The sequence below is a fragment of the Indicator indicator genome, unplaced genomic scaffold (assembly GCF_027791375.1).
Source record: "Indicator indicator isolate 239-I01 unplaced genomic scaffold, UM_Iind_1.1 iindUn_scaffold_60, whole genome shotgun sequence".
Taxonomy (NCBI): domain Eukaryota; kingdom Metazoa; phylum Chordata; class Aves; order Piciformes; family Indicatoridae; genus Indicator; species Indicator indicator.
Window position 1 is genome coordinate 234,213 of NW_026539191.1, and position 24,998 is coordinate 259,210.

Here is a 24,998-nt window from a genome sequence, read left to right on the forward strand (position 1 = left end):
TCTACCTGATGTGTTTGTTTCTGAAAGCAGCAGTTAGGACTCCTGTGGGTTGGTCCAGCTTCTATCATTTATATTCAAACCTGGTGTCACATGAACTTGCTAGATGCTTCCCCACAGTTATCCAGCAATACTGGGGAAGATTTTTAATCTTAATTCTGCTATTTTTGGGAGGGACACTTTAGTACAGATTTGTTGTCCATAGTCTCAGAAGGAGGTTTTTAAGCATTTTGCATGTTGCACTGTGTGTCCCAAATCTATCCATGAGGCAAAGGAGCACTTAGGAGTTGGTAGGGTTCTGCAAAGATAAGTTTTTGAACAGAAATAAGTGTCTGGTTTTGGTCTTCCTTGTGGCTTTAGAAAATAATATCCCACTTCTGGTGTGATTTTTGTGTTTGTGTTTTCTTCAACACATGAAACTGAGAGCCTTGCTCTGCTGATAGAAGTTGGAGGTGAGAAAAGGGCTAGTCCTGGGTTGAAAAGCGGCTAGATTGGTAGCGCAGCCTCCTCCATCTGTTCCAGACAAAGTCAACATTTACCAAAAATCTTATTGTAATGCCTTGAAAGCCTGCCAGTGGAGTTCAGTCAATAATTAGGACTGGTGTTTGGTTTGCTCAAGCAGACCAAGGCTGTTCCTGACCTATCATTTTATGTGCTTTCATAGTGGAGCAGAGGGAAAGTTACTTTTCTATTAGTTAGAGAACTTACACAAAACAATTAAAAATATTTTCACCCTGACCTCTGATGGGACTGAGACAAGAACTGGAACTGCACTGCTTGTAACTGGAGAATAAATACAGAATTTTAGTGTAGGCTTAGCATTACAAATTGACTGCTTGAGTTGCTATGTGTTCAGAAAGGGTGATTACAGTAGTTGTTGTTTTAACCGTTCGCAGTCTCACAACACCCCTAAATGGTTTAAACTCTGTTTGTTTTGTGGGATTTGCTATTTTTCCCCTTGGCAGAAGGGGGGGAAAATGATTAATTTCTTCTCATAGTATAATGGCACTGATGTCACATGGGTTGAAGGATTAAGTTCTTTTATTTTTAAAACAGTTTCTAGGGTGTTTAAACCCCTCCTTTTTTTAGCCCTGTTTCATGTTAGTATAACATCAAAAGACACTTACTTTCACAAATAATATAATTTTATTTAAAGTTTCCATTTAACAGTAATGGTAGTTTTTTTATTTTTCAGTGTAAGGTGGTGGGGAAATTGCCAGATGTTACTAAATCATCTTAACTAGTAACAAGAGGGGGTGGAGGTGGGGAATGGGGAAGCAACCAAACATTCATTCTTAGATTTTTTTTTACCCCAAGAACTGTACAGTTGCAATACGTTATTGATGGAGCAATAGTCTCTTGCAAGCAAACTGTGTTCACTTCTTTCAGAACAAAAACCCCAAACTCAATGCTTTTCCTGACAAATACTGTTAACTAAAGAAGGCTATGCCATTAGATCAAATATTTGATTTTTTTTTTTAATTCTTTTTTCTTTGCAGAGTATTGGAAAGGGGTCCTTGTGGTGTATAGACCCAGAATATAGACAAAATCTTATTCAGGCTTTGAAAAAGACACCCTATCACCCATATTCGCATGTGTTCAATACACCTCCCACATCTCCTCAGGCATATCAAAGGTAAGAACTAGATGCATTTTACAACTCTCAATGTTTTCATCCAGTGTTACGTATGGATCTTGGGTAAGATGTTAAATGTAATTAAGTGATGCAGTTTAGAAATGTGCTAGCAAAGAAAGCCCTGGAGTGCTGGTGGCAACCTGGCCTTGCTCAGCCTGCATCTGAGATGCCTTACCTGCCCATCCTTCTGCATGGCAGTCCTCCTGCGTGACAGTCCTCCCACGTGAGCCACAGAGCCCTTTGGCAAAAGAACACCTGAAATTAAAATGCATGTAACCAGATGAAGAGTTCCAAAGTATCTGCTTACTCCTTTGCATAGATAGAAGCACAGTACTCTCACTTGAAGGAGATGAGATGTTTTTTTTCCACAGGTGAGCTATGGTTCTTGTCCTGCCTGTGCTGCTCTCAGGTTTCCAGTCGAGCCCTGTGGCTTTTGTTGTCCATAAACCCCCTGCACAAGTGCCTGCTCTCCAGGTTATACCAGAGGGTGAGAGGGAGAGGGGTTTTAACTTGTTTTGCGTTTGGTTTTGATCTGCTGTTGCTTATGGCTGGTATTAGTGAAGAAAGGAAGATATCTACAACTGCCGGGCACCATGTGGGGATGCTTTTGCCTTGCTGCTGATGCAGCAGTTGTTTCTTTCACTTTTCCCAAATGTTGGCAGCGTGCCACAGCAGGGGGAGAAACGCTGGTCATGGCCAGCGCCGTACCACACGCCATAAAGCCAGGAAGGTGTCTTTAACCAGCCGTAGCAGAGATCAACAGCACCACCAGGACTGAGTGACTGTGACAGCTCTCTTAGGGTTCGGAGGTGGGGTCAGGGGTGTGTGTGTGTGCGTGATGATGTTTTTCCGGAGTCGTTTCAGCATCTGCGATGAGCCCGATAGGGCGGGCCTGGGGTCGACGGCTGGGCCGGAGCAGGGGCCGCGCGGCTGGCGCGGGAGAGGCAGCCTCCCGCCCTTACCTCCCGAGGAGCGTGATGGTCGCCATAGCAACGCGGGCGTCTCCCTGGCAACGCGGAGCCGGTGCGTCACGGGGCCGCGCGGCGCTGACTGGCGAAGGGGCCGGCTGGTGGGGCGCCGTTGCCGCGGTAACGGCGGGTACCGGGCGGCTCAGGGTGGTCCTGCTCAGCGACGGCAGCCCCGCCGCGTTCTTTCGGAGTCGGGGGCCCGCTAACCGGGTGTTGTGTTCCGCGGCGGCGGGCTGCCGCCGAGAACTGTCCCCCGCTTAGAAATGAGTGGCCGGCTGAGGGTCAGCCGGTAGGAGGGGTGTCCTGGAGCAGTACAGCTGCAGCTTGCTCCTCCTCTGATGTGTGGAGTGCTAGAAAAATATTTCCCATAGTACCACCTTTAGAAGGGATTTTTTTTCACTTCACATTTTTTCCATTTCCCAGCGATTGCACTACTATAGTGTTTTGCAGAAGGACAGATACATAATTTGAATAGTGGCATTGAAATTGTAAGTTGCGTGTTTAAACAAGGCTTGCATCCACAGTATCACTTCATTGTTTCTGTTTAAAGAGTATTTTAGTTATGGCCATACAGATTTATTCAAATATTGTCATATCAAGTAAAAGTGTAATGCACATTTAACACAGAAATGGAGGGATTTTGCTCCCTTCTAATCTCCTCAAGCAAATAATTCCAGTAAAGACACAGGGTTGAAAGCAGGTGGATTTTTTTTTTTAATTAATATTTGAAGTGACTGTTAACTTAATGGGTCAGGTTTGCCAGAACCACTGAGAAATTTGCTGGCAGATGTTGCCTGCAGGAGCTCACAGGATAGCTTTTCCAAGTTAGGTAGAAAGAAGTGATGCAGCAATGCTGGTGCTAGCAGTGCTTGCAGGGGTGAGCCATACATATGCCCTGGCTGGGGACTGGGTGTTAGGGAGTCTGTCCTGGGTGACTGCCATGCATCCTGTGCAGACTGCAGCCCACTGCTCTCCTTGCTGCATGTCGCAAAGAATGCCCATGGAGTTGCAGAGCTCGGGTAGAAGTCATGCTGCCATCTGGGTGGCCAGAACCTGATGACCTGTTTTCATGTGTGGGAGAGCAGAGGTGTACTGACAAGTGCTAAACAGCGTGGGATTTAAGAAAGCATTTTCAAAGACTGACTGCATTCACCAGTGCACAAATGTAGCTGGGCAATGGCAAAGCTATCTTCTGAGTGAGGCAGAGGAAGCGTGCTACCAAAATACCCGTTAATGAGTCCCAAAACCAAAAGAGAAACAGCTTCTCCTCAGAAACAAGGGAGTGTCAGAGCTGCTGCTGCACTGCTTCTGCTGTTAAGTGCTTTCCAGTCTTCCTTTGTCATGGCTGCATCACAAACCAAAGAGCTTCTGTGGCTGCAATAGCAGATGCTTCATGAATAGAGAGACCCAAAGGAGGCTGGGTTTTGTATGAAGAAATTCTGGTCTTACTGTTATTTTTAGCTGGACATCTCTCAGAAGTTCCATTGTCAAGTAAAACGTAATTTTCGTATGGTTTTATAAAATATTTATTTTTTCTCTACTAACTACTGGCAAAATATCAAACCAAAGCTGGTCTAGACCATCAGTGACTGCTGAATTAATTTAATTATGCATTGGCAGTTCCATGACAAAAGTTTTTTTTTTCCAGTATATTTCTGATATATTGATAAGGATCTGAACATTCCCTGCATTTGGATAATCTGTAATCTCATATCTACATGATTTCTTTCTCATGTGTACAAAGGCTTCAATAATGGATAGAAAATGTAAATCCACTCTCCAATCTCCAAAGCAATGCATCATCATAGTAATAGGGAAAACTTTTCTGATGGTGAAGATAACATATCTAGAAAAAAAAAATCCTTGAGTGTCAGAGGTTTTGCTAGGCATCCATCTTACGTAACTGAAGCCCACAGCTCTGAAAATCTATATAACCTGATATTAATGAAGTATGTGTGGAACCAGAGAATTTGCCAATAGTACTCTTTCCTCTAGGAAGGAAGGGAATTAATCAGAGGTATTACAAGGCTTATAAGGATCAGTTGGTGCAATTCCACAGAGGCAAATTGACCTATTGCTTATCTTTATCAGATGTTTTAAAAGAATAAGGATACAAAAATGAATCACATAATTCTGTTTAGTATCTGCATAAGCAGCTTAAGGGTGAATTGAGACAGAGTGGAAGAATGTATTGTAAAAATATCGCAAGCAAGATGATCACGGAACAAAGTCTCCCTTTCTGAGCAGAGTTAATTAAATCAGATAATTTAGCTTTACAACTTCATTAGAGCATCCTGCATAAACATAACAGGAAGGACCTTTTATGAAGGAGTTTTACACATCTGAATGATGGAGTCAGTGTTACACTTGTATTGTTTGAGATAAGACATACGACTCAAACCAGTAAGTTTGGATTATGTTGGGTCCATGTGTAGAAGTGCATAGTTAGGGGGGAAAAAGGGCAACCTTTCAGTGTTTGTACATAAAAAAGGACTTCAGACTACAGTTGTCTGAGTTGCTTCTGCAATTTAGGATGAAGATTATCTTTAAGAAGGGGGGGAATATAGCAGTGTGAATTGTTTCCATTTTAATTGGGTTGAGTGTGTGTTCTTAAAAAATAATACTTATGCCAAATAGCTAAAAAACCCTTGGATTTTTATCTGATTCTTCTAATTGAAGCATATATCATGTCACTTAGGATTAATTTCAGGAATGAACTAGCGCTGATGAACTAGCACTATAAAGAAAAGGCTCTCCTTGGTGTGGAAAAAACAGTGCTTTATTCTAATGTGTTTCTTTTAAAATATTTACAATTGCATTGTTGATAGCAACCTTAAAATACATTTATAGACACAGCATCAGTTAGGTAACTATGTAAGTCTGTGTCTTCTATAACTGAACCGTAGGTGGGATTTTTTACGTCTAGTAGTGCTTCAAGGAGATCTTAAATGGATTTTTCTTTTCCCTTTACACAAGGCTAATTCTCAATTATTGCTGAAAATTGTCAGGAAATGTAAAATAACAGAAATAATTAGTTGCACAGGTGGATAAAAGTTAGATCCCTTTACGGACTTGTGGAGCATTATTGCACTGTGGGTTTTGGTAATTGTAGTTTTCAAGAACTGGCAAACATTGACACATCTGTCCTAAGTTGCTCTATGTGATGAAATCACACACATGCCCAAGATGGAAACTGAGGAGTGGGTTTAGTTTTGCATTGCCCTAGTCTACTTGTTCAGAAAGACTTTGTTTGGCTCCTTGTTTGTTTGCTCCTTCCTGTTGAAACAGCTCCTTTTGGATAATGCATAAGCATTCTTTTATCTGTACACTTTCTAAGCTGAGATCAGATGTGATCTTCTGAGGCCGTTTGGTGAAGCTGGTGAAGCAACCTTTTGCCATTCACTGAAAATTTCAAGGCTGTGGAAGACACTGCAGGACGTCTCTTTGCAAGATGGGACTTAGAAAATAAATTGATTGGTTGTCCTTTGCAGTGTGGAAGTGCAGATTGAATTCTGTAGTTCTGGGTTTTGCTTTCAATAGGAAACGAAGCTGACCATAGAGCAGTCTAATGTTAATTTCTGTGCATGTTACAACCCCTTTATAAAAATGAGTCTAAATACTTACTTCCTGAATAACAACAGAATGGATTTGTTTCTCTCGGTGTGGTGTTAAGGTGGAGTCTTGTGGAATTCTGTTTTGTGGCTTTTGTAGTTCAGAATGGCAGGGAACACAAGTTTGAAGAGCATCTGTACTTGAGGATTGTGCTCCTTTATTTGTGCTTTCAGGAAAATTAAAGAATATCAGCTCCATTGGGTGTCAGGTAGGAATAACAAAAGAAAACAGAATTTTTGCTTGAGTGGATGACTGTAATGCTGGAAGTGTGTAAGTATTTGAGGACTTTGTCAGTCCAGGACTTGTTTTCTGACATATTCTTATCAGCTCTCTATGATATGGGAAGTGGCCAATTGAGCATAGTTTCAGGAAACAAAATAGATGAGCTCTTACCTTTTAAAAGGAAGTTAGTATGAAGGAGGCAGAGGTGAGGGAGATAAATTAGGAAAGGTGGCAGAGGTGAGGGAGATAAATTAGGAAAGGTGGCAGCAGAGCCTGGAGAGAGAAAGAAGTGCAAGAGAGAAAGTCCGAGTCTGCCCTCTTTCACACAACAGTTTCATGTGTCTGTTCCGCAGCACACTTCTGTTTAGCAGGAACAGATGATGGAAATAAAAGCAACCCCCTCTAATCATGTCTTTGTTCCTCTCAAAAATTAAATAAATGCTTAGCTGAGATGTTTCCAATTGTTATTCATCTATACCCTCAAAATAGTACAAATACCTTTTTTCCCCATTTTTGAACTACATGAAGATTTGGTTGTGTCTTTGCTTTGGCTGTATGTTTGCAGACTTTTGGTAAAAAACTGTGAAGAAGCATCCTTTCCTTACATGGGGAGTGAACACTAGCCTTTCCATTGTTATCATTCATAGTCACATTTGTTGAACAATCTTCCCAGTTATGTGTTTGGGGGGGGGGTTATTACTTTTTTCTTCCCCTACCTTATGACTTAGATGTTCAAGAGAAGACTGGATGAGGCACTTAGTGCCATGGTCTAGTAGATTGGATAGGGCTGGGTGATAGGTTAGACTGGATGATCTTGGAGATCTCTTCCAACTTGGTTGATTCCATGATTCTATGATATAGATAAATATAGCCTTATTCCAAAGATAGCTTGGAATGGTATCATAGGTATTTCCACTTCAGTTCATGGGAAAAGGATAGCCTAGGTATGTATTTTGTTAGTTTGTTTGTAAATCCCTCTCTAACCCTGGATATTTCACTATGAGAGTCGTTAGAGTGGCCTCATTGACAGAGCTGTGAATTGGTGACTGCAGAAACTTGGAAGCAAGTGCATGCTGTGCTTCTGAGACTATCTTCTGCAACACCCCATCTCTTTTCTTTGCTGTCCCCAGGGTGTGTTCTTGTGCAGTTAGGGCATATGTTGTGCAGTGCATGAGCTGTATATTATAGCAAAAAACAGAAAGCATGGGGCACACATCTCCTTTGGTTACTTGGCAGGGTTCAGTCCATCTTTCACCCTTTGTCCCATTAATAGCCATTGCATCACTATTATAACTTGCAGCAGTTGCATGTGTGGGGAATCCTTGTAAGGCAATTCAGTAACAGTTCACTGAAATTTTAGTATTTGAAAATTAAGACTTGGGAGCAAGTATTTGAGTGATGAGCAGTGGATGACATGAGCATCATGTTTATTAATACTATTAAGCAGTGGAAATGATCTGACTTATGCATTTGAAAACAGACTCATGAGACTTGGGAAGCTGCAAATAGCGTCATAGTGTGTCATGTCTTTATTGCTGTTGGATTGAGGATGGGTTATTTCCAGAACTCCAATAAATTTTTAATTTATTTTTTAGTTTTGGGTTTTTTTCACTTCTTTAGTTATTTACTTTCTTTCCATTGGTGCCTGTAGTAAGAAAGATGTACAGGAAAAAAAATCACCTTACTTGCAGTTCTGTTGTAAGACTGAAATTCTTAGAAGAGTTTCTAATGTCACGTTAATAGTAACAAACTTACTGTGAATTAGAAAAAAGTTATGATAATCATAGAATCTTCCACCCAGTAGAGAAGGGCTGACTTTTTTGGAATAGCTACTCTTGTAATTTTAAGACATTGTGCACTTTAACTCTTCATGATTTATTTAATGCTTGTTTAGACTCAAAGTAAAGTGCATTGACTAAACAGACAAGAATTGCAGCTCTGTCTTAAGCAAAAACCTGCATGGACCTTTATTCTGTTTACCTGACATTTGAATGTATATTGGGGAATGGAGTACATATTTAGAGTATGAGGGGGCTTTTGCTATATATGTGACACTCCCAACATTTGTCTAAATTATTGGTTCCATATGTAATATCCTGATAATGTCAGTTCTGCACACAGGTTCAATAGCCTTGCCTAAGTGAAGAGTCCAAGCACTTACTTGGCAGCCCCTCATCATCTTGGGGTGGTCCAGTTGTGTCCAAGAGGTGGAGGAACTGGCTGCAAGTGACCTGACTTCTCCCCAGGTTGTTACAAAAGGTGACAAGTGTACCATAAAACCCCTGGTTGTCCATAGAGAAACATCCTTGAAGATGAGCATGACCAGGGAGAATCAGTTCCTCTTTTCTCTGCGCAGTCTCGTTTCATTGATGCTCATGGTGTGACTGGAAAATCTGAATGAGGTGAGGTCCCTGTGATATAGGTGGACCACCAGGTCTTGGGTTAACCATCAAGTGGTAAAATACTGAACTAGTTAATAGACCCTCAGCCTGGGACCCGGGTAGCTGACAGCAAGTTGGGAGACACTGAGCTTCAGGGGAAGATGTACTGAATTTCAGAGCTCATAGGCCAGCTCGTCTGCAATACTCTCTTTGCAAATGGTCTTTGTCCTGAAAAAAATCCTCTCTGGTTTCCATGCCACCCTGTCATAGGGGGAATCTGTGTACTAGTCCATGTTTGTCTCAATAGTGTTTCCAGTTATTTAATACACATAGTTATAAATACAGTTGTGTTTCATGCCTGTGTTAGGTGTCTGTAATCCCAGCATGTGTATCTGACCTCAAGAGTATTTCTCAAATATCGATCAGTCTTTCTGCAAATGATTTTTTAAAATCCTAAAGACCCTAAATCTTAAACTGAAAGTCAATTTCCCTTGAAGCTGTTTCTTCAGTTTTATTCTCAGATAAAAATAAATAAAATCAACACAAGTTTCAACAGATGAGACTTTCTGAAACTTTATTAGCCAACACACTTTATTTGGGTTACTTATGCTGTATATACAGTATACTGTATGCTGATCATGTAGTATCTGTAGATATAGTTTGGTATGCTTTCTGGAGGTGGCAGGTGTTTTAATTTGTTTGTTTGAAGAAAGTAAATTTGGGGATAAGTTTGTATGTTGATATTTGAACTCTTGAATTGTGATTATGACTTCTAATGTCATAATGTCAGCTCAGGGTTACAGTTTCAAGTCATGATTACTGACAATGTTTGTTCTGCTTTTGTAACTCCCTTGATCACCATGATTTTCTTTTGTATCCAGTTTTTCATGTGTGTGAATCTGTCCTCTGATTGTATGATCCTACTATGTAAAAGTGGCATTCTTCCTATTTTGATGGAACTGGGTTTTGTATGAATAAAACTATTTTGCTAGAGTTTTTTCCTTTCACAGGAATGTCTGTACCTCAGAGGAATAAAAATCAAATGGCCTTAAATAGTATTAAAATATCTAATTCTGAATAAAAAGCATAGAGGTTAGAGTTTTTTTCATACTGAAACTTTTTTACACTTGGATTTTGAATTTTGACTTTATGGTTTTCATCTTGTTACAATTTTGGTAAGATACCTTGTTTTGCGTCTGAGGCTTTTTTACCCCATGATTGCATGCTCTTTTAGTGATAATTGTGCAAACCTCAGGGGTTTCAGTGCACAGGTATATGCATATACAGTGTGCTTTTTTATGTCAAAAGGCAGCTTGACTACTAGGGAAGCTGCTGTCTTTTGCACTCAGAATCAAAATGTTTAGTGCAGGTGACCTATTTTCATTACAGAAGAGTAAGTACTCAGAGCAACAGTGACAGCGGAATTGCTTGAGACAGCTAGCCTGAAGTAGGTTTGTGCAGACAGTTTGACTAGCAAACACATTAGAGAAGTTCCTTTTGTGGATGAATAACTTGTGGAAACCAGAAGAGGAGCGCTGGTGATGTAAAGCCAGGCTCTGCTGCCACTTGAAGTGCAGTTAGTTGGGTTGTCACATACACCTCTCTACTTACCACCTCTGTGGTTTAAGATTTGTTTTGGTTTTTTTCCTTTGTAAAACGGGAATGACTGAAGAGATTGACCAGGTCAGATATGAGGGTGGATCAGAGTTTTATAAAGTATCTTTCCTTTCTCTTCATCTTGATTCATTTCTACTTTGTTGGCAATCTCCTCCTTTTAATTGCCAGAATTTGCTCTGTGGGCTCCTGCGTATGCTTCAGTTGTGTAGGGTAATTACTCATTGCTTTGCTCTTAAAGCATCCAGGATTGCACAGCCAATGGGTCTTACTAATACAAATGTAAATGTATTTCTTTCTTGGCTTGCTGCAGCATGCATACACTTGTTACATTTTCTTTTCATTAGCTTGTATGACATATTTTAGGTATTACAGCTCATACTACAAGGACTTTTATTTGAGAAAGTGGGATAACTGTAGTTTATTATTTTGCCCTTTTCAAAGATAGCAGTCAGTGTCCAACTTGCTGTGGCTGGTGAATTTTCACATTTGTTGCATATGGCCCCTTATGCTTGACTGCTGTTCCCAGTTGTTCTCTATGTTGCAGTTTTCAGCGTCACTGATGGGCTCTCTATGTTGTGTGCCTGGATAATATAAATATTGCAGAGATACATGCCTCTCACTGTTTTTACTTTTCTGTAACTATTTTTATCAGGATTCCATTATATATCTTTCCGAAAGAAGTTCTGTTCAAATAGTGGTTACAGGCTTGATGGAAAATTTCATAAGGTTTATTTGAAACCCTAAGATGCTTAGAACAAGCTCCTTTTTTTAATGACACTTTAGTGTTTAGAAGCATATATAATTCTGGATTTTATCTTGTGTGAGCATGGTGGTGGTGTAGTTTTTTTTAAGACAGAATGTCACTGCAAAATGCAGGTTCCAGTAAAAGTATATGACAAAGAGATGTACAAACATTGGCATCATTGATTTTTATGGCATTATTAAATTTTATCTGGATCAGAAGATAGAGGAAAAAAAATGTAAACAAAAAGAAATTGGGTTACTTTCAATTATGTAACTTCCCTGAAAGGGCTTTTTTTTTTTTCTAGGCAGCTGTCTGATCAATGGCAAAATTCGTAACAACTCCCCAAGTATTTAAGTTGTCTGTTAATTGGAGTACCTTCTCTATATGAAGAATAGTTCTCTTGTTAGCTCGTTTGCATGAGAGAGATGAAGACTCATGAGATTAAAAAAGGAAAACCATTAATTAGAATGAAATAATTTTCTAAACTTAAGGGAATTAATAACAAACAAAGCTTCTGCTGTAGCCAACTTTTATTTTGCAACTAGCAAGTATAACATAGTGTACATGGAAAACTTTATACAAATACATTTATTTATACAAATACATTTATTCCATGATCTTATTCTGCACCCTGGGTATATTACCATCAAAACCCTGCTTTGAAAACAAGTTATACTGATGAGCTCTCTGTTTTGTGATGATGAAGGAACAAGAGCTTTTGGAGTTCAGTTTATGTTGAGCATGTTGCAGTTCATTTTTGCCTGTTTCTGTGCCCGTTTGCCCCCCTCAATTTGCTACAAGGGGTATGAGATGCCTTTGAGAAGAGTGACTATCACTCTGTGGGTGGTACTCTCAGGCACTGCAGTTGAAAAACCCCACTAACAGTTGCCATCTGATCAGTTAAAAAACCCCAAAACTAACATGTGAAACTTTTCCAAGCTGTTTGGATTTGCCACTGAGTTTGCCCTTTGGCTAGTCTAAGACAACAAAAGCACATTTGAGCTTTAACCATACACGTGACAGCCTCCAGACTAGTTTTCAAACAGCTGCCTAAGAACCCTGGGATCAGTGTCTTCTGATTGCTCAGCAGAGGGATTGGTTTACTGTTTGGTTTTATTTTGTGGGGGGGTTTCCTTGGTTTTGTATTTTATTTGGCTTTGCCTTTGTAAAGTAATTTTAAGATGCTATTGCTGTCCTTGTACAATAGCAAACTGCTATTTCAATTGTGCTGATGAAGACACCTGTGTAGTTGCACAGTAAGTGGGATCCTGGTGATTTTTTTTTTTTCCTGTGGTTGTTTTATTCAAGGAATTAGGTTTTCTTCTAACTTCCAGTTGTCAAACAGCAAGGTAGAAAAGAGAGGTTGCTTTGATGCTATAAACAAATATAGCATCCCTCTGCTAATGCAGGTGCTCGATTTTCACAGGCAAGTCTCTGGCTCTCTTGTATTGCTATTGTGAACATTGACTCTTGGGTGCAAAACTTGCCATTTTGATAGCATGTGAGGAGGAAGCAAGCAGACTCTGGCTTATCTTTCTTTGGTCGCTGACCAGGCGCAAATAATGAACTTATTAGACTGAATTAATCCCTTAAAGGAAATGGTCTGAAATCCATCTGGTAGAGTGCTGAAAAGCAGACTCAATAAAACTGTAGAAAATTGACTGCAGGAAGGAGTTTTCTGTTGGCAGAAAGCTGAATTGGATGACCTGAGGAGAAATTTCTGATGCAAATGCAAACAGAAATAAGCAATGGATCCTGGGCACAAGGTTTGTGGATGGCGTTTCAAGAGATGGAGAATTAAAATGAACTTGTTTCAGTGGTGGGGGATCCTAACTTTCAGAGAATGGTAGTATGCACAGAGCTAAGCAGACTTATTACCTGTCTTTAATTCAAAGACCATCAAGACACAGCCTGATCACAAGCTATGGCGCAAACAAAGAAAACTCATCAATAATTTCAGCTGAGTTGAAACCTGAGGTTGATTTCTGTGACTGGAGATAAATGACAAATTCCTACTGTGTGACTCTGTACCCACACCATTTCTAGAGGATACTTGTATTAACAGATGTGCCTTTTTCCCCAGTGATAGTCAGAAGCTAGCTGCATGTGCCAAAGCGCATGCCTTCTTACACAGCATCTATGGTGTTGCCTCTTTGCACTAAATCTAGTGAAACCTTGTGTCTTATATACTGCTTTCTGTAGAGTCTCAGCACCTGACAAGCCATCTCTTAGTGATGCTTCACAGGAAGGGTTGATCTCTCAGGACAGTGAGGCAAGTATTTTCTTTTTTCTTTCTTAATGCTAATGTATTCATAGCATACCTGCTACATAGCAGATACCTGCTAGATACCTAAAGGGAGTGGAACCATCTCCCTTAGGAGGGAAGACTGAGGGAGCTGGGTCTCTTTAGATTGGAGGAGACATTCATAAACTGTTTATAAATACAGGAACAGCAGGTGTCAGGAGAACAAAGCCAGACTCAGTGATGTCCAATGATAGGACAAGGAGCAGTGGGTGCAAGCTGTAGCATAGGAGGTTCCATGTAAACATAAGGAAAAACTTTTTCGCTGTGAATATGACACATCACTGAAACAGGCTGCCCAGAGAGGTTATAGAGTCTCCTTCACGGGAGACATTTAAAACCTGCCTGGATGTGTTACTGTGTGATCTGCTCTAGCAGGGGGATTGGACTAGATATTTCGAGGTCTCTTCCAACCCCTAACATTCTGTGATTTTTTTTAAAGGTGTGCAGTAGTGAGTGAGGGTGTGGAAATAGTTACAACTGCATTTAAACTCAGGAATACTCCTTCGCATTATGATGGAAGCAATGTGTATTTCATCAGATTGAGTTTCTTGTGTTGTCCTTAAGCTTTAAGACAATAATGATACTGTGCAGTATCTAAGTGTTAAAACTTCATGTGGACTCCTGGTGACACAGTCCTACCAACTTGAAAAACTTTTGAAGCTTTTGTCCTATTTTGCCTGATTCAAAGTTCAAGGTTAGCCTTAGGTTTGCTGGAAACAAGTGTCCATTGGACATAGCTTTATTTGTGGGTTTGTTTTAATGCATTTCCTAGACTGAAGTTTCCAGTTACAGAAGAACTAATTTTGCTTCCAAGTCTGGCTGGGAAATGGTCAACACTGATAGTACATCAGTAAGAGAAGTCATTGTTCCTTTTTGGCACTACCTGCAAACACAGTCATTAGCTGAAAAGTAGCAGGCTTTTTTAAATCTCCTCTTTGCTTGTTATCCTTCAGGAACTGTATTCTGCAGTCCTTTCTCCATACTGCCTCAGACCCCTCAAATTGTTGCATTTCTCAGCAGCAGCCTTGCTGCAGTGCTGGAGGTGAGGTGTGTTGAACACTTCCTCACTTCCCTCCTGGTTCCTGCTGCTGGTGGAGCTCTGGAAAATGCCTGTGCTGCCCTGTGTGTTGTCTAACAGGGCTTGGCCCAGGCACAGCACCTTGCGTGCCACCCAGCCCTCCACGTGTTGCAGATTGCCTGCAAACCTGCAGAGTTCCTTGAGCATCAGTGGAGCAGTTCTTTGGCTCTATGAAAACTTGCTGCTTATGCTGTGCAATTTAAAGAAAAAATGCTTCCTGCTAATTACTAACAGTTATTCTGTAGGAACAAATTCATTACAGGGGCACTGAACCCTGGCCCTCTTGTCTTTTTCAGCACCTGAACAATGTGAGAGGGAGGGGGAAGAAATGGCGAGAGAAACTGGAGTGCACCAATTAGTCCCAGGATTAGTCCTGAAAGAGGATTGCAATTTCAAGGCCAAAAAGAGTAAGGAACGGGTAAAAGGATTTGAAATGAGATTATAGGACCTAAAAGCGCCTTTCTTTTGTTAGGGAAATAATTCAGCACTTTTGCTCAAGCCAGTGAGACAATCCAGTTTAGTGGCTGAAGTAGGAGATGGGTGCTCTTTTGCTATTTAAGGTTCTTTAAGTTGATCCCTAGTTGCATTTCTTAATGCTTCCTGCAAAATCAAAGTGTTTTCAACAAACAAACAAAAACAGGGAGGAAAGCTATTGCTTCATCAAAAGGCCTGTTGTTTTTAGGAAGCTTATTTGTATTCTTTTAGAAGGGAGCCAAGAAGAGTAGCCACATTGAACTTCCTTTTTTCCTCTGGGGAAACTTTTTAGCTGGTGGTTACTATGAGACCAGCACAGGAGTCACCCTTTCAGTGCTTATCCTACAGATGAGTTTCACTACCAGTTTTTGTTTGTTGACCTACTCAGAGATGTAAATCAGGCAGTTCCTACTTCAACTAAAAGTACCTCTTCTGTCAGTGTTGTGGTGTATGTCCTTTCCTCTGGCAGCAGGCACTAAGCTTTGCTGCCCTATTGAGGCCATGATACACACTCATGTAACAGTAAACATGTCTGGGGTTGAAGACTGGAGCTTGCTTGGAGACGATAAAGAGAGGTCTTCCCACTCCCTCTCCCTCCAGAAAGAGAATTATAAACAGAAGAATTACTGAACAGAATTACATTGTGGATTTAATAGGAAATGTTGTGGGTTAGTCTATTCATCGAAGACTGTGTGAAATGGTGGCTCTTTTTCTGCCCTTTCCAAGATGGAAGCTGTTTCTCTTAGAGTGGCTTAGACTCAGAAGGTGTGGAGGGACCATGAATGTATCTATTACCAGCTTTTTCCCCCCTCTCTTTTCTTTTTCAGTGGAATTTCTCACTGTAAAACCTATGTAGGCAGGTTTGAAAGCCTTGCTTTCAGTTCGTTGTGCCCACAAGTTTAGAGGCATTTGTCGGCATGAAGGAGTAGTGAGTTCTGCCATGCTCTTGATTTCCCTTGCTGCCACATTTCACAAGAGCCTTTGTTAAATCTGCTTTCAAAGGCAAATGCTTAAAGCTGTCTTCCAGTATGGCACTGAGAGCTTAGCAGGCATCATCTTGCCACTGAGGCTATTGTATGCTCTTCAAGAAAAACCTCTCTTTTAATAGAGGAGACCCTTTTTCCCTAGAGAAAAACATTAAAATAGGACATTCTGCATACTTTGAGTTGAGTTGTTCTCTTTGGACTTGTTTATAAATGAGTATTTTAATTCCCATCTAAAACACTTGTTAAATGCTAAATTTTTCTCCACTTTGTTTTTTCTTCCATTACACTGCTCTCATATAATCCAGCAAATCTTACTTGCTGCTTTCTAGCCTTCACAACCTATTTGAGAGTCCCTCCAAGAAAAGAGGGAGAGCAACCAAGAGATGAACCTTTCAGTAGTTTCCATGGAAAATGATGAAGAAACACCACCTCTCATCCTGTTTATGGGACTTGTGTAAATGGCTTTAATAAGGCTTTAGATGTGAAGTTCTCCCATGCTGGGATGCTAAAGGACTTACAAAATAGCCATAAACTTTCAGAAAAAGAATAAAGACAGTAATAAAGTCCAGAAGGGGTTCAGCAGAAAAACTAATGTGGAGGAGGAAACAGTTTAAACAAGTACTGGCGATGATGACAGAATGGCAAGTCCTCTTAGGAGCAGGACAGAAGAATTGTTTGAAAAGGCTAAAGAGTGCAGTGAGATGACAACAGTTTCTGCTGATGTCATGCAAGTCCTGCTTTACTTCAAGTCACATTTCTCTATGATCTAAAATTCAAGTGCAGGGATTTCTAAAAAGAAGTTACTGGTTGAGCATGTTCCAGCTGAACTGAGAACCACACGTGATATTCACTGCACCTAGCAGAGGCAGCTGAGTGATTCAGTGCTGCCATGACTAGGCTTGCTGCTTTCCAATATGTGAGTATTTACTCTGGCTTTCATGTTTTGGCTGGAAAATTCGGTGATGTCAGTATATGACATTGAAAAATGAGACTTGACTATCAATGAAGCCACCAACATGAGAATTATCTGGAGTGGTGTGGCAAAGTCATTTGTTCCATTTTTACCCCCTGTGATTTGTCAGAAGTTACACTAACACGTGAAGAAAATATTTGTGCTTAATTAGTTGTAGCAAATGGATGAGATATGATGAATTGCCTCTTTAAAAGGTTATGTCTCGTTCATTCTGAGACTGATTAGTATTATTTCACTAGAGTGAGCAAGGTTGAGGTCATCGGATGTTTGAAAAGCATAGTTTGTTACTTTCTATGATTTGCAGATTTAGAGAGTTCAAATATAATCTGGGTATGTCAGGGTGTCAGTGTCTCTTTCTAAACACCAGAGAACCATAATTAATTGTTTCCTGTAATCTAACTCATTGATTTTCTATATTTGAGGTGATCCAAGGAATAGCTTTTCTCCAGGGATTAATTACAAAGAGAGAGGGAGAGTGAACATATACTCATGAACATATTTTTGCAAGTTCATACCAATGAATTTTTTCAACCACATGGCAGATACTGATCTAGCTGGAAGGAAAATTGCACAGTATCTGACAGATACAATGCCCATCCTTAGCAGCTCTTTTTGATGCTTGCAGAGATTGTACTCTTTGTTAGTGAAATACTTCTGGGTTTGGGGTTGCCCACCAGTAGATGGAACTCCTAGAACCTCTTGGTTTGTCAAAGAGAGATGTTGTTGTCTCCTCTACTGCCTGTTAAATTAGAGCTATTCAGTGAGCAGCACAGAGAATTGCTGAATTGTCCTATTTGGTTTTATTCTTTACCTTTCTTGAGCTTTGTCAGGAGAGAGTAAACACCCATGTTTTGGCACGAGGTTATTCCCAAACTGCTGTTTAGATGTTCTGTGTGGAAACAGTGAATATAAATACGTGAAGTTGAAGCAGATAGACCAGAGGTGCAGAAACCAGTATGTCATTGCAAAAAGCATTACAACTTTTTTCATACAGCCTTTGTTTCTACACCTCTGCTTTCTGCTGCAAATGCTAAAGTGAAGAGCAGAACGTTTAAGCCCTCGTCTTCCTGAGTCACGTTCAATTTCTGCACAAACAGCTGAGGAGAAGCAGTAAAGTTAGACCACATTGTGGATTCCAGCATGGACGCTGAAGGTTTTTTGAAATAACAATGCTGGAAGACAGTTGTTGGAAGGTACAGCTTCATCAGCCATATGAAGAATTGCTGCCTTAAAAGTAGAAGGATGACTTCTCACTATAAATTGTGTGAAGATGAGCTCTTCTTAGTTCCTTCATTCATTCAGGTGTTATTGTAAGTTGACAGAATTATTAAATAATACAAAGTACAATGTTAGTATTCTCAACAGGCTGAAGAGCTGTTTGGAGAGGTAAGCATTAGGGATAAAGATGCACACTGAATTTTGTTTTCCATTATAGGTGGGAGATTTATTTTTCTGCTAAGATTAAAGTGGCTAAAGATAATTTTACGATGTGTCAAAATGAAGTCCTGTGAGTATTTATTTACAGTTAGATTTGCAGAATGTGTGAATTTCATTATTTCATAGCTCTGCTTTGAAAATGTTAAGTAGAAGATACTGGTATTTGGATGCTGTGCCTATTGGTACTGTGAAAATAACTAGAAGCAGTCTCATTCTGAAGACCAGAGAGCTACAGATCATGTGCAGTTCCCAACCACAGCTCAGTGCTTTTTGCAGAGGCTGTAAAGAGGGAGTAGACTTCTGCAGTGTAAATACCTTTGAGGTCTCACCTGCTCTGCTTCATGAATTTAAGGCTTTGTTGAGTTGAAGGTTTTTCTGGAATTAATGGAAAATTCCCATATTTTCATGACTGGGTTGGGCTAATAGGATGAATTTAATTGAATTTGTTCTATTTGCTTTAAATTTACTGTATAGTGGAGGGCATATTATATTTTTGCTTTTAATTTCCTCTCTGCCTAACTGGAGACATTTGGGATCAATTCAGGACAGACACTGAGCTCTTGTAGGTAAAACTGATGTCAGTCAGTGATGTGGAGCCCTAAGACAACAGCATTGTGGGTTGTTAGCAGGAAGCTGGAGCTGAGAGGTGGGGTATCTGTGGGCTAGTTCATGTCTGCTACAGTTTTACTGGGTCTTTTGGAGATGCATAATTATCTCTGTGTGTATGTTTCCCTTTCCATGAATGGAAATAGTATCTCTGTGGGAGGGTTGATCTAGGTGATGTCTCTATAGTGCTTCTGAATGCAAAAGGTTCTGTGTTCTCTAACCTCTTGCTACATCTGTAGACCCAGACTGCAAGCCTGGTGCTAGGTGCTGTAATTTCATGTATGTGTTGGTCTGTCCCTTCCCCATCTGTAAAATACAGTTCTGAGTGCTTCAAAGAGAGTAGTCACAGGAATGTGAATGAGTGAAAAATGGACTCATTTAGCTGATATGTAGAATTGAGATAATCAGAAAATGTAACTGGGGCTTTCCAAATACGTGAGTACTTGACTTTTATTATTATTATTATCATCATGTTTTCTGTGTTTACGTAACTTTCTGACATGTGCTTCAAGTACTTTGGTGTGTGGCCCAGTGACTGCAAATCTCTGCATGCTCCTCTGCAGCAGTGCTGCAAAGTCTGTAAGCACATTAAGCTTCCCAGGGAAAAATATCCTCAGCATCTGGGAGAGGTTAAATGTTCCAGGGGGGAGGTTAAACATTCGTTTTGTCCTCTGCTGCTGTAATTCCAGAAGCCAGATTAGTTCTGAATCATCTGAACCACATTCATTCAAGATTAATGAGAAGGACCAAGTATGGAAAATTTCAGCTGCTAAGCACCTCAGCTTTGAGCAGTGGTGGAGGGGGGGTTCATACTGGTAGCAGCCTGTGGGTCATAGTTAGTTTTGAATTTCCTTAGTACTTAAATTGGTGGAGAATCACACCATACCAAATAAACAAGAATTTCTGCAAGCAACCTGAAGCATATAGGGGGTGGAATGAAATTAAAGGCCTCCCCTTTCTTTTTGCCATTTATTTCACTTCCATGGAAGATCAGATTTGTCCTTTTGAATATGCACGTTATTTACAACTTTGTGTGTGGTTAAGGTATGATGATATCTTTAAAGTTAACAAGCAGCATGTTCTCACTAATGAGCGACAAGTGTTCGAGCAGATTATATGTGCATGTCCTTAATCACAAGTCCAATTGTTGGGAAGGCCATGGTTAAACTGTGGTTAGAAATGTGAATGGGAGCCTCATGTAGAAAATATTTATGAAATCCAGGCAAGTGTACCAGCAAAGCTGTTTGAAGATCTGCAAAAAAATAATATACTGATTGTTCAAGACTAGAATAACAGAAGTCGATTGAACGATCCTGGGCTTTTTAACAGTTTCATCCATTTCAATTTTGGAGAAATGCTTTTTTTTTAGTAGAGCTTTACAGTTTGTGCCTGGGTGGCAGCTCTGCAGTTTTCACTGTGGTTCAGGTGGTTGGCATGGAATTTCTCCAGAGCCTTGTCTGTGCTGTAGCATTAGATCAGACTCTTTGCATCAAGTTGAAAATGAAGATACAGGCAATTGCTAGGACTCATTTGTTTTCTGGAACCTGAGATTACAGATTTTTTTTTTTCCCCCCAGTACAATTCTAATCAAGTAAAACCAAAACAGAAACAAACCTCTTTGTTCTTGTCACTTTTTTTTGCAGCAAACCAAGCCTATCGTCAGAAAACAAGAATGTTCTATTTCTGATTTTCTTCAATAGAAGAAAGTAAAAATTTTCCCTGGCCATGCCAGTGTTCAATGTTGGTGGGGCCCAAGAGAGACGACAGTCCTCCGCGGTCTCAGAGCTGCCTGCATGAGCTGGCAGAGCCATGATCCATAGCACATAAGCAAGTTTAGATACCTTGGAAGTTTTCTCATCCTGATGACCACCAGTTTTTCATCCAGGAATAGTTAGTTCAGGACCTGTCTATTAGCAGTTGCAAAATAAAAAGAAACAGAGCACTGCACCATGTGAAGTAATTTGCAGTGGTTTTCCTTACTTCAAAATAAGGAAAGCAGCAACAACTAACAGCCCATGTTCTAGAAGTGAGCTGTGTTGTTCCTTCTTCAACTACATGCACCTCAAAAGACTATTTCCTCACCTCTTGTGTTGTTACTTAACAACTATCTCTTCCTCACCAATGCAGGTAGACTATATCAGTAAGAACTTATTCCCATTCTTAACACAAAAGAAAAAAATAAAACCGAGACAAAAAGGAAAGTCATTTGACGTGCCTGAAGTCACTGCGCGATTCAATGGTTGAGGCTGAGAGCTGACATTTCTGAATTCCTAATGGAGACAATTCTTCTTTTAATTAAAAGTAACCTGGGACACTTGTCTCACCATGAATTTTCAAATACATCTGAACTTTCTTCTATTTCAGTATTCAGCCCAGAATTAGAATATGTTCACCACAAAAGTGTTAAAATATTTAAAGCAGATAAGTGAGAAATTTGCATTTTGCACTATAGCTGGCATACCTCAAATATTGATCTCAAAACAACAAATCTGTAAAACGTATTGATGTTTTCATTTATCTAAAGAACAAATCCTCTGTTGTTGTCCATAAACATACGTTCAGCTCTCAGCAAAGACCAAAATTCTGTCTGAAAGCTACAGAATCTCACCAAAGGATCAAGAAGGCTTCATATATCACGTGTTAACTGTTCCTGTATGCCCTGGGAGCTCCTGATCAGGCTCATCAGCAATCACAAACCCTTGCTGGCTGACCAGCCAGGTTTCATATCAGCTTGGTTTCCAGCACAAGTGCTGTCCAAATCAACACCATTCCCATGCAATATTTTAGATTTCAGCAGAGTAACATTTTCCTATGGAAAAGCCTTCCCTCTGAAAAATCCCTGCTAGCCCTTGGTCAGGAAGTTTCCCATGACAGGGCTTGGCAGTGTGATGGAGTTTCCTACCAACTGTGTCCTTAGAGGAAAAACAATTTATCACTTGTCTTGAACGGAAGTTGTGTCCCAGTCATTGTTAAAAATCAATAGTGAATCACTGGGAAAGGTTGGATTTGATCAAGGGTGGCTCCTGCTTCCAGGTATCTAATTTAACACAAGCAGATGCTCATGGTTTAAACATTGTTAGTTGTCAGTTCTCTCAGCTGTTAGTTTTAGGCAAGTGTGTGAATACTTCATTTGCTTCCCTTGTGGTGGTGCATGGATGCTGCAGGGACAATGACTGCACTTCAGAGAGAGATGGATCCTGCACTGGATGGATGTGAACTAGCACCTCTGAATCCTAGCATTTGCTAGGAATACTGTTGCAGCCTGCATACCCCTTTGGCTGAAGGTATGCTTGAGCTGATAATGTTTTCTGCAGATCAAACCAACAGTAACTGTTGGTGTTTCACCTGTCATCTTATCTGTAAACTATACTGTGTCGGTGTGAGCTGAAATTCCCCCCCCACCAACAATAACCAGGCTAGCCCAGTCTGGAAGCAAATGAAAAGCTGTATTTACAAGCAGAGTCTAAAATCTACAATGAAATGCAATGAATATGTAGAAATATACAAAATTCACAACATTCATAAATATATACAATCAACAGAAAAAGCACAACCGATCTCCCTTTGCTTCCCCCCAAGGGGACCCTCCCAAAGGGGCCTCCCTCTCCCAGGAGCTTCCCCCCCAGACCCCCCTGGACAGAGAAGCACAGTTAGTTAAGCAGAAAGTTGTTAACTTAGCTGCCAAGGTCAGTACGTGTTATCTTCAGCCAGAAGAGAAGAAGAAAACAGCCGCCAGACAGCCCAGCAACTGCCCCCACTGCCGAACGCAGAATGTGCAGAGTGCCTACTTTGTTTTGGGTAATAGTTCTTAAACATTTCTATCTATCCAATGGAAGTGTTTAGAACAATCGTTATTTTGCTTTCTTACACCCAATAGTGACTTATTTACATTCTTTCACTTTCTCTGTTCTGAACTTTGCAAGGAAAAATTAAAAAGACAGTTTCAAACCATCACATATACTAATTCATCTTCTTTCAAGATGTTTGTTTGAAATCTCAACTCTGTATGATTGGTTCAAGTCCATCTTCCCCTCACATGCATACCCATGCCCCAATACCCTGTGCTCATCTGCTACTGGAAATTCAGCCAGTCCAAATCTGTGCATAACAAAAAATTTATTGGGCCACAAGTTTCTTCTCACTGATATCAAAGTTCAATCTAGTTATTGCTTTTCTTCTAGTAACTCTCTGGGGATTTATTAGCAATCAAACACTATTTTATACTGTGTTTGGTTGATAAGTTTGGGGAAAACTCTACTATCAATAATGCTAATTGCACAAATATTAATCTTATAGCATGTATTGATTAAAAAAATAAAAAGAATTCTAAAACCAGATTTTGCATTTTTGTTTTGAGCCAATCTTCTCGAGTAGCTTACAGACTACACTGAAGATACAATTTGTTACAAAAAACACCTGTGATGGACAGAATGGGTTTTAAATTTAGGTGGTCTTTAGAAGAAAGAATTTCTTCAAATGGTTTTGTAGTGTGGAACAGGGAGGAATCAGCTTTTTGAACACTTTAAAGTGAGAGATAGTTTAACTTGGTCATTTCTTAGCTTGAAGTATGTTTTAATAATTGATACCATCGGAGACTTCACATGCAAAAGTTTAGGAAAAGGAGGAGAATATATCCAACATAGATCGGACATAGCTAAACTTTAGCAAAGCCCTACAAACACTGAAGTTTGTTGTTTGAAGACCTTGACCGGTCACTCTGGTACATTATTTACATGCTTGAATTCTTTAGCTTCCTTCCCTGGGAAGGCACAGTTAATTTTCTCAGTTCATGTGGGTTTGTGATGAATCAGATGGAGGTTTTTTTGGTGAGAGCCTCAGGCCTTTTTTTCAAGTTGGAAAATAAGATAAATCACTATCACTTTGTTTCTCTAGTGGAGAGATGTTGTCCATTTGAATATATATACTTTTTCCTCTTCTTTCTTTAACCCTCTTCCACCTATGTACAGGTATATGGCCACCTGGAGTACATTTTTCTGTATTTAATTTCAGATTTTTTTAAAATGTTTTTTTCCCTTGGGCTTTTGAAAGGCACATAGTTACCATTCCATGATTTCTGATCTCTCTGGTAAATCCGTACAGTAGAGAGAATATGCTATGGCTTTCTGCTTGTAGCTTGATGAGTCCTGTCTCAGAGATTATCCTGAACGCTGATTACTATAAAACTCTAAGCCTGTCCTACAGGAGTATGAATGCCGTCAACAGCTCTTGACCTTCATTTGAGTAGAGGAGCTACGCTTGAAGAGCTGCACTTACAATAAGGAATGCAAACAAGGGGTTACATTAGGCCCTATGAAGTGAGCGTGCGTATTCACGAGTGCATGCCCTAGCACGCTCCAGCTATGAATGTAGACTTACTTCTTTTTGGCCATTTTGCTTACTTTCTCTTTCCCCCTCTCTCCCTTCTCTTTCTGTTCATGAGTATTGAAGGCTTTTTTTTGTTATTTTTATTGGATCCTTTTACAGTCTGTGTTTTAACACAGTGACGCTTTTATATAGTAGCACAAGAATCTCTGCAGAATAATTGTGAAAGCAGTATGGGTTTTATATATTTATATATATGTTTGCTAATGCTGTCAATGTAATACACGACGTCCGTTTTCCATTTCATTGCAGTTTGTGCAGTGCTAGTCAAGACAAGACAAAGTTAACTTTGAGCAGAAATGGTGTGTGGGGATTGGTTTACAGTTTGCATCCAGAGGAAGGTGGATTGCCTTAAAAAGGCAAAGCTCCTTACAGAAATCTTACCAAAGCGTATCTGCTCTCTTGCTTTTAATTTGCATTTGAATTTGGGCATAGGCGAATTACTTATATATTGATAGCATAGTTTCATGATACTAATTTCACTAAAAGCATGATTGTCTTCAGAGGACTTTGAAACATGTTTCATGACTACAGGAAAGATCTCCTGGCTAGTCTGTCTCTTCCACTTGCCTTGATAAC

The 24,998-nt window shown here is 40.0% G+C and overlaps 1 protein-coding gene across 2 annotated transcripts in view; it reads left to right on the top strand.

The window, feature by feature from the left end:
* The window catches only part of FOXN3 (forkhead box N3), a 121,173-nt gene that overhangs the window by 26,400 nt on the left and 69,775 nt on the right, over positions 1-24,998 (top strand). For both annotated transcript variants that reach the window (XM_054398494.1, XM_054398495.1), the window contains exon 2: positions 1,497-1,633. In XM_054398494.1, the coding sequence (XP_054254469.1) occupies positions 1,497-1,633 (137 nt within the window). The remainder of the gene's footprint in view (positions 1-1,496; positions 1,634-24,998) is intronic.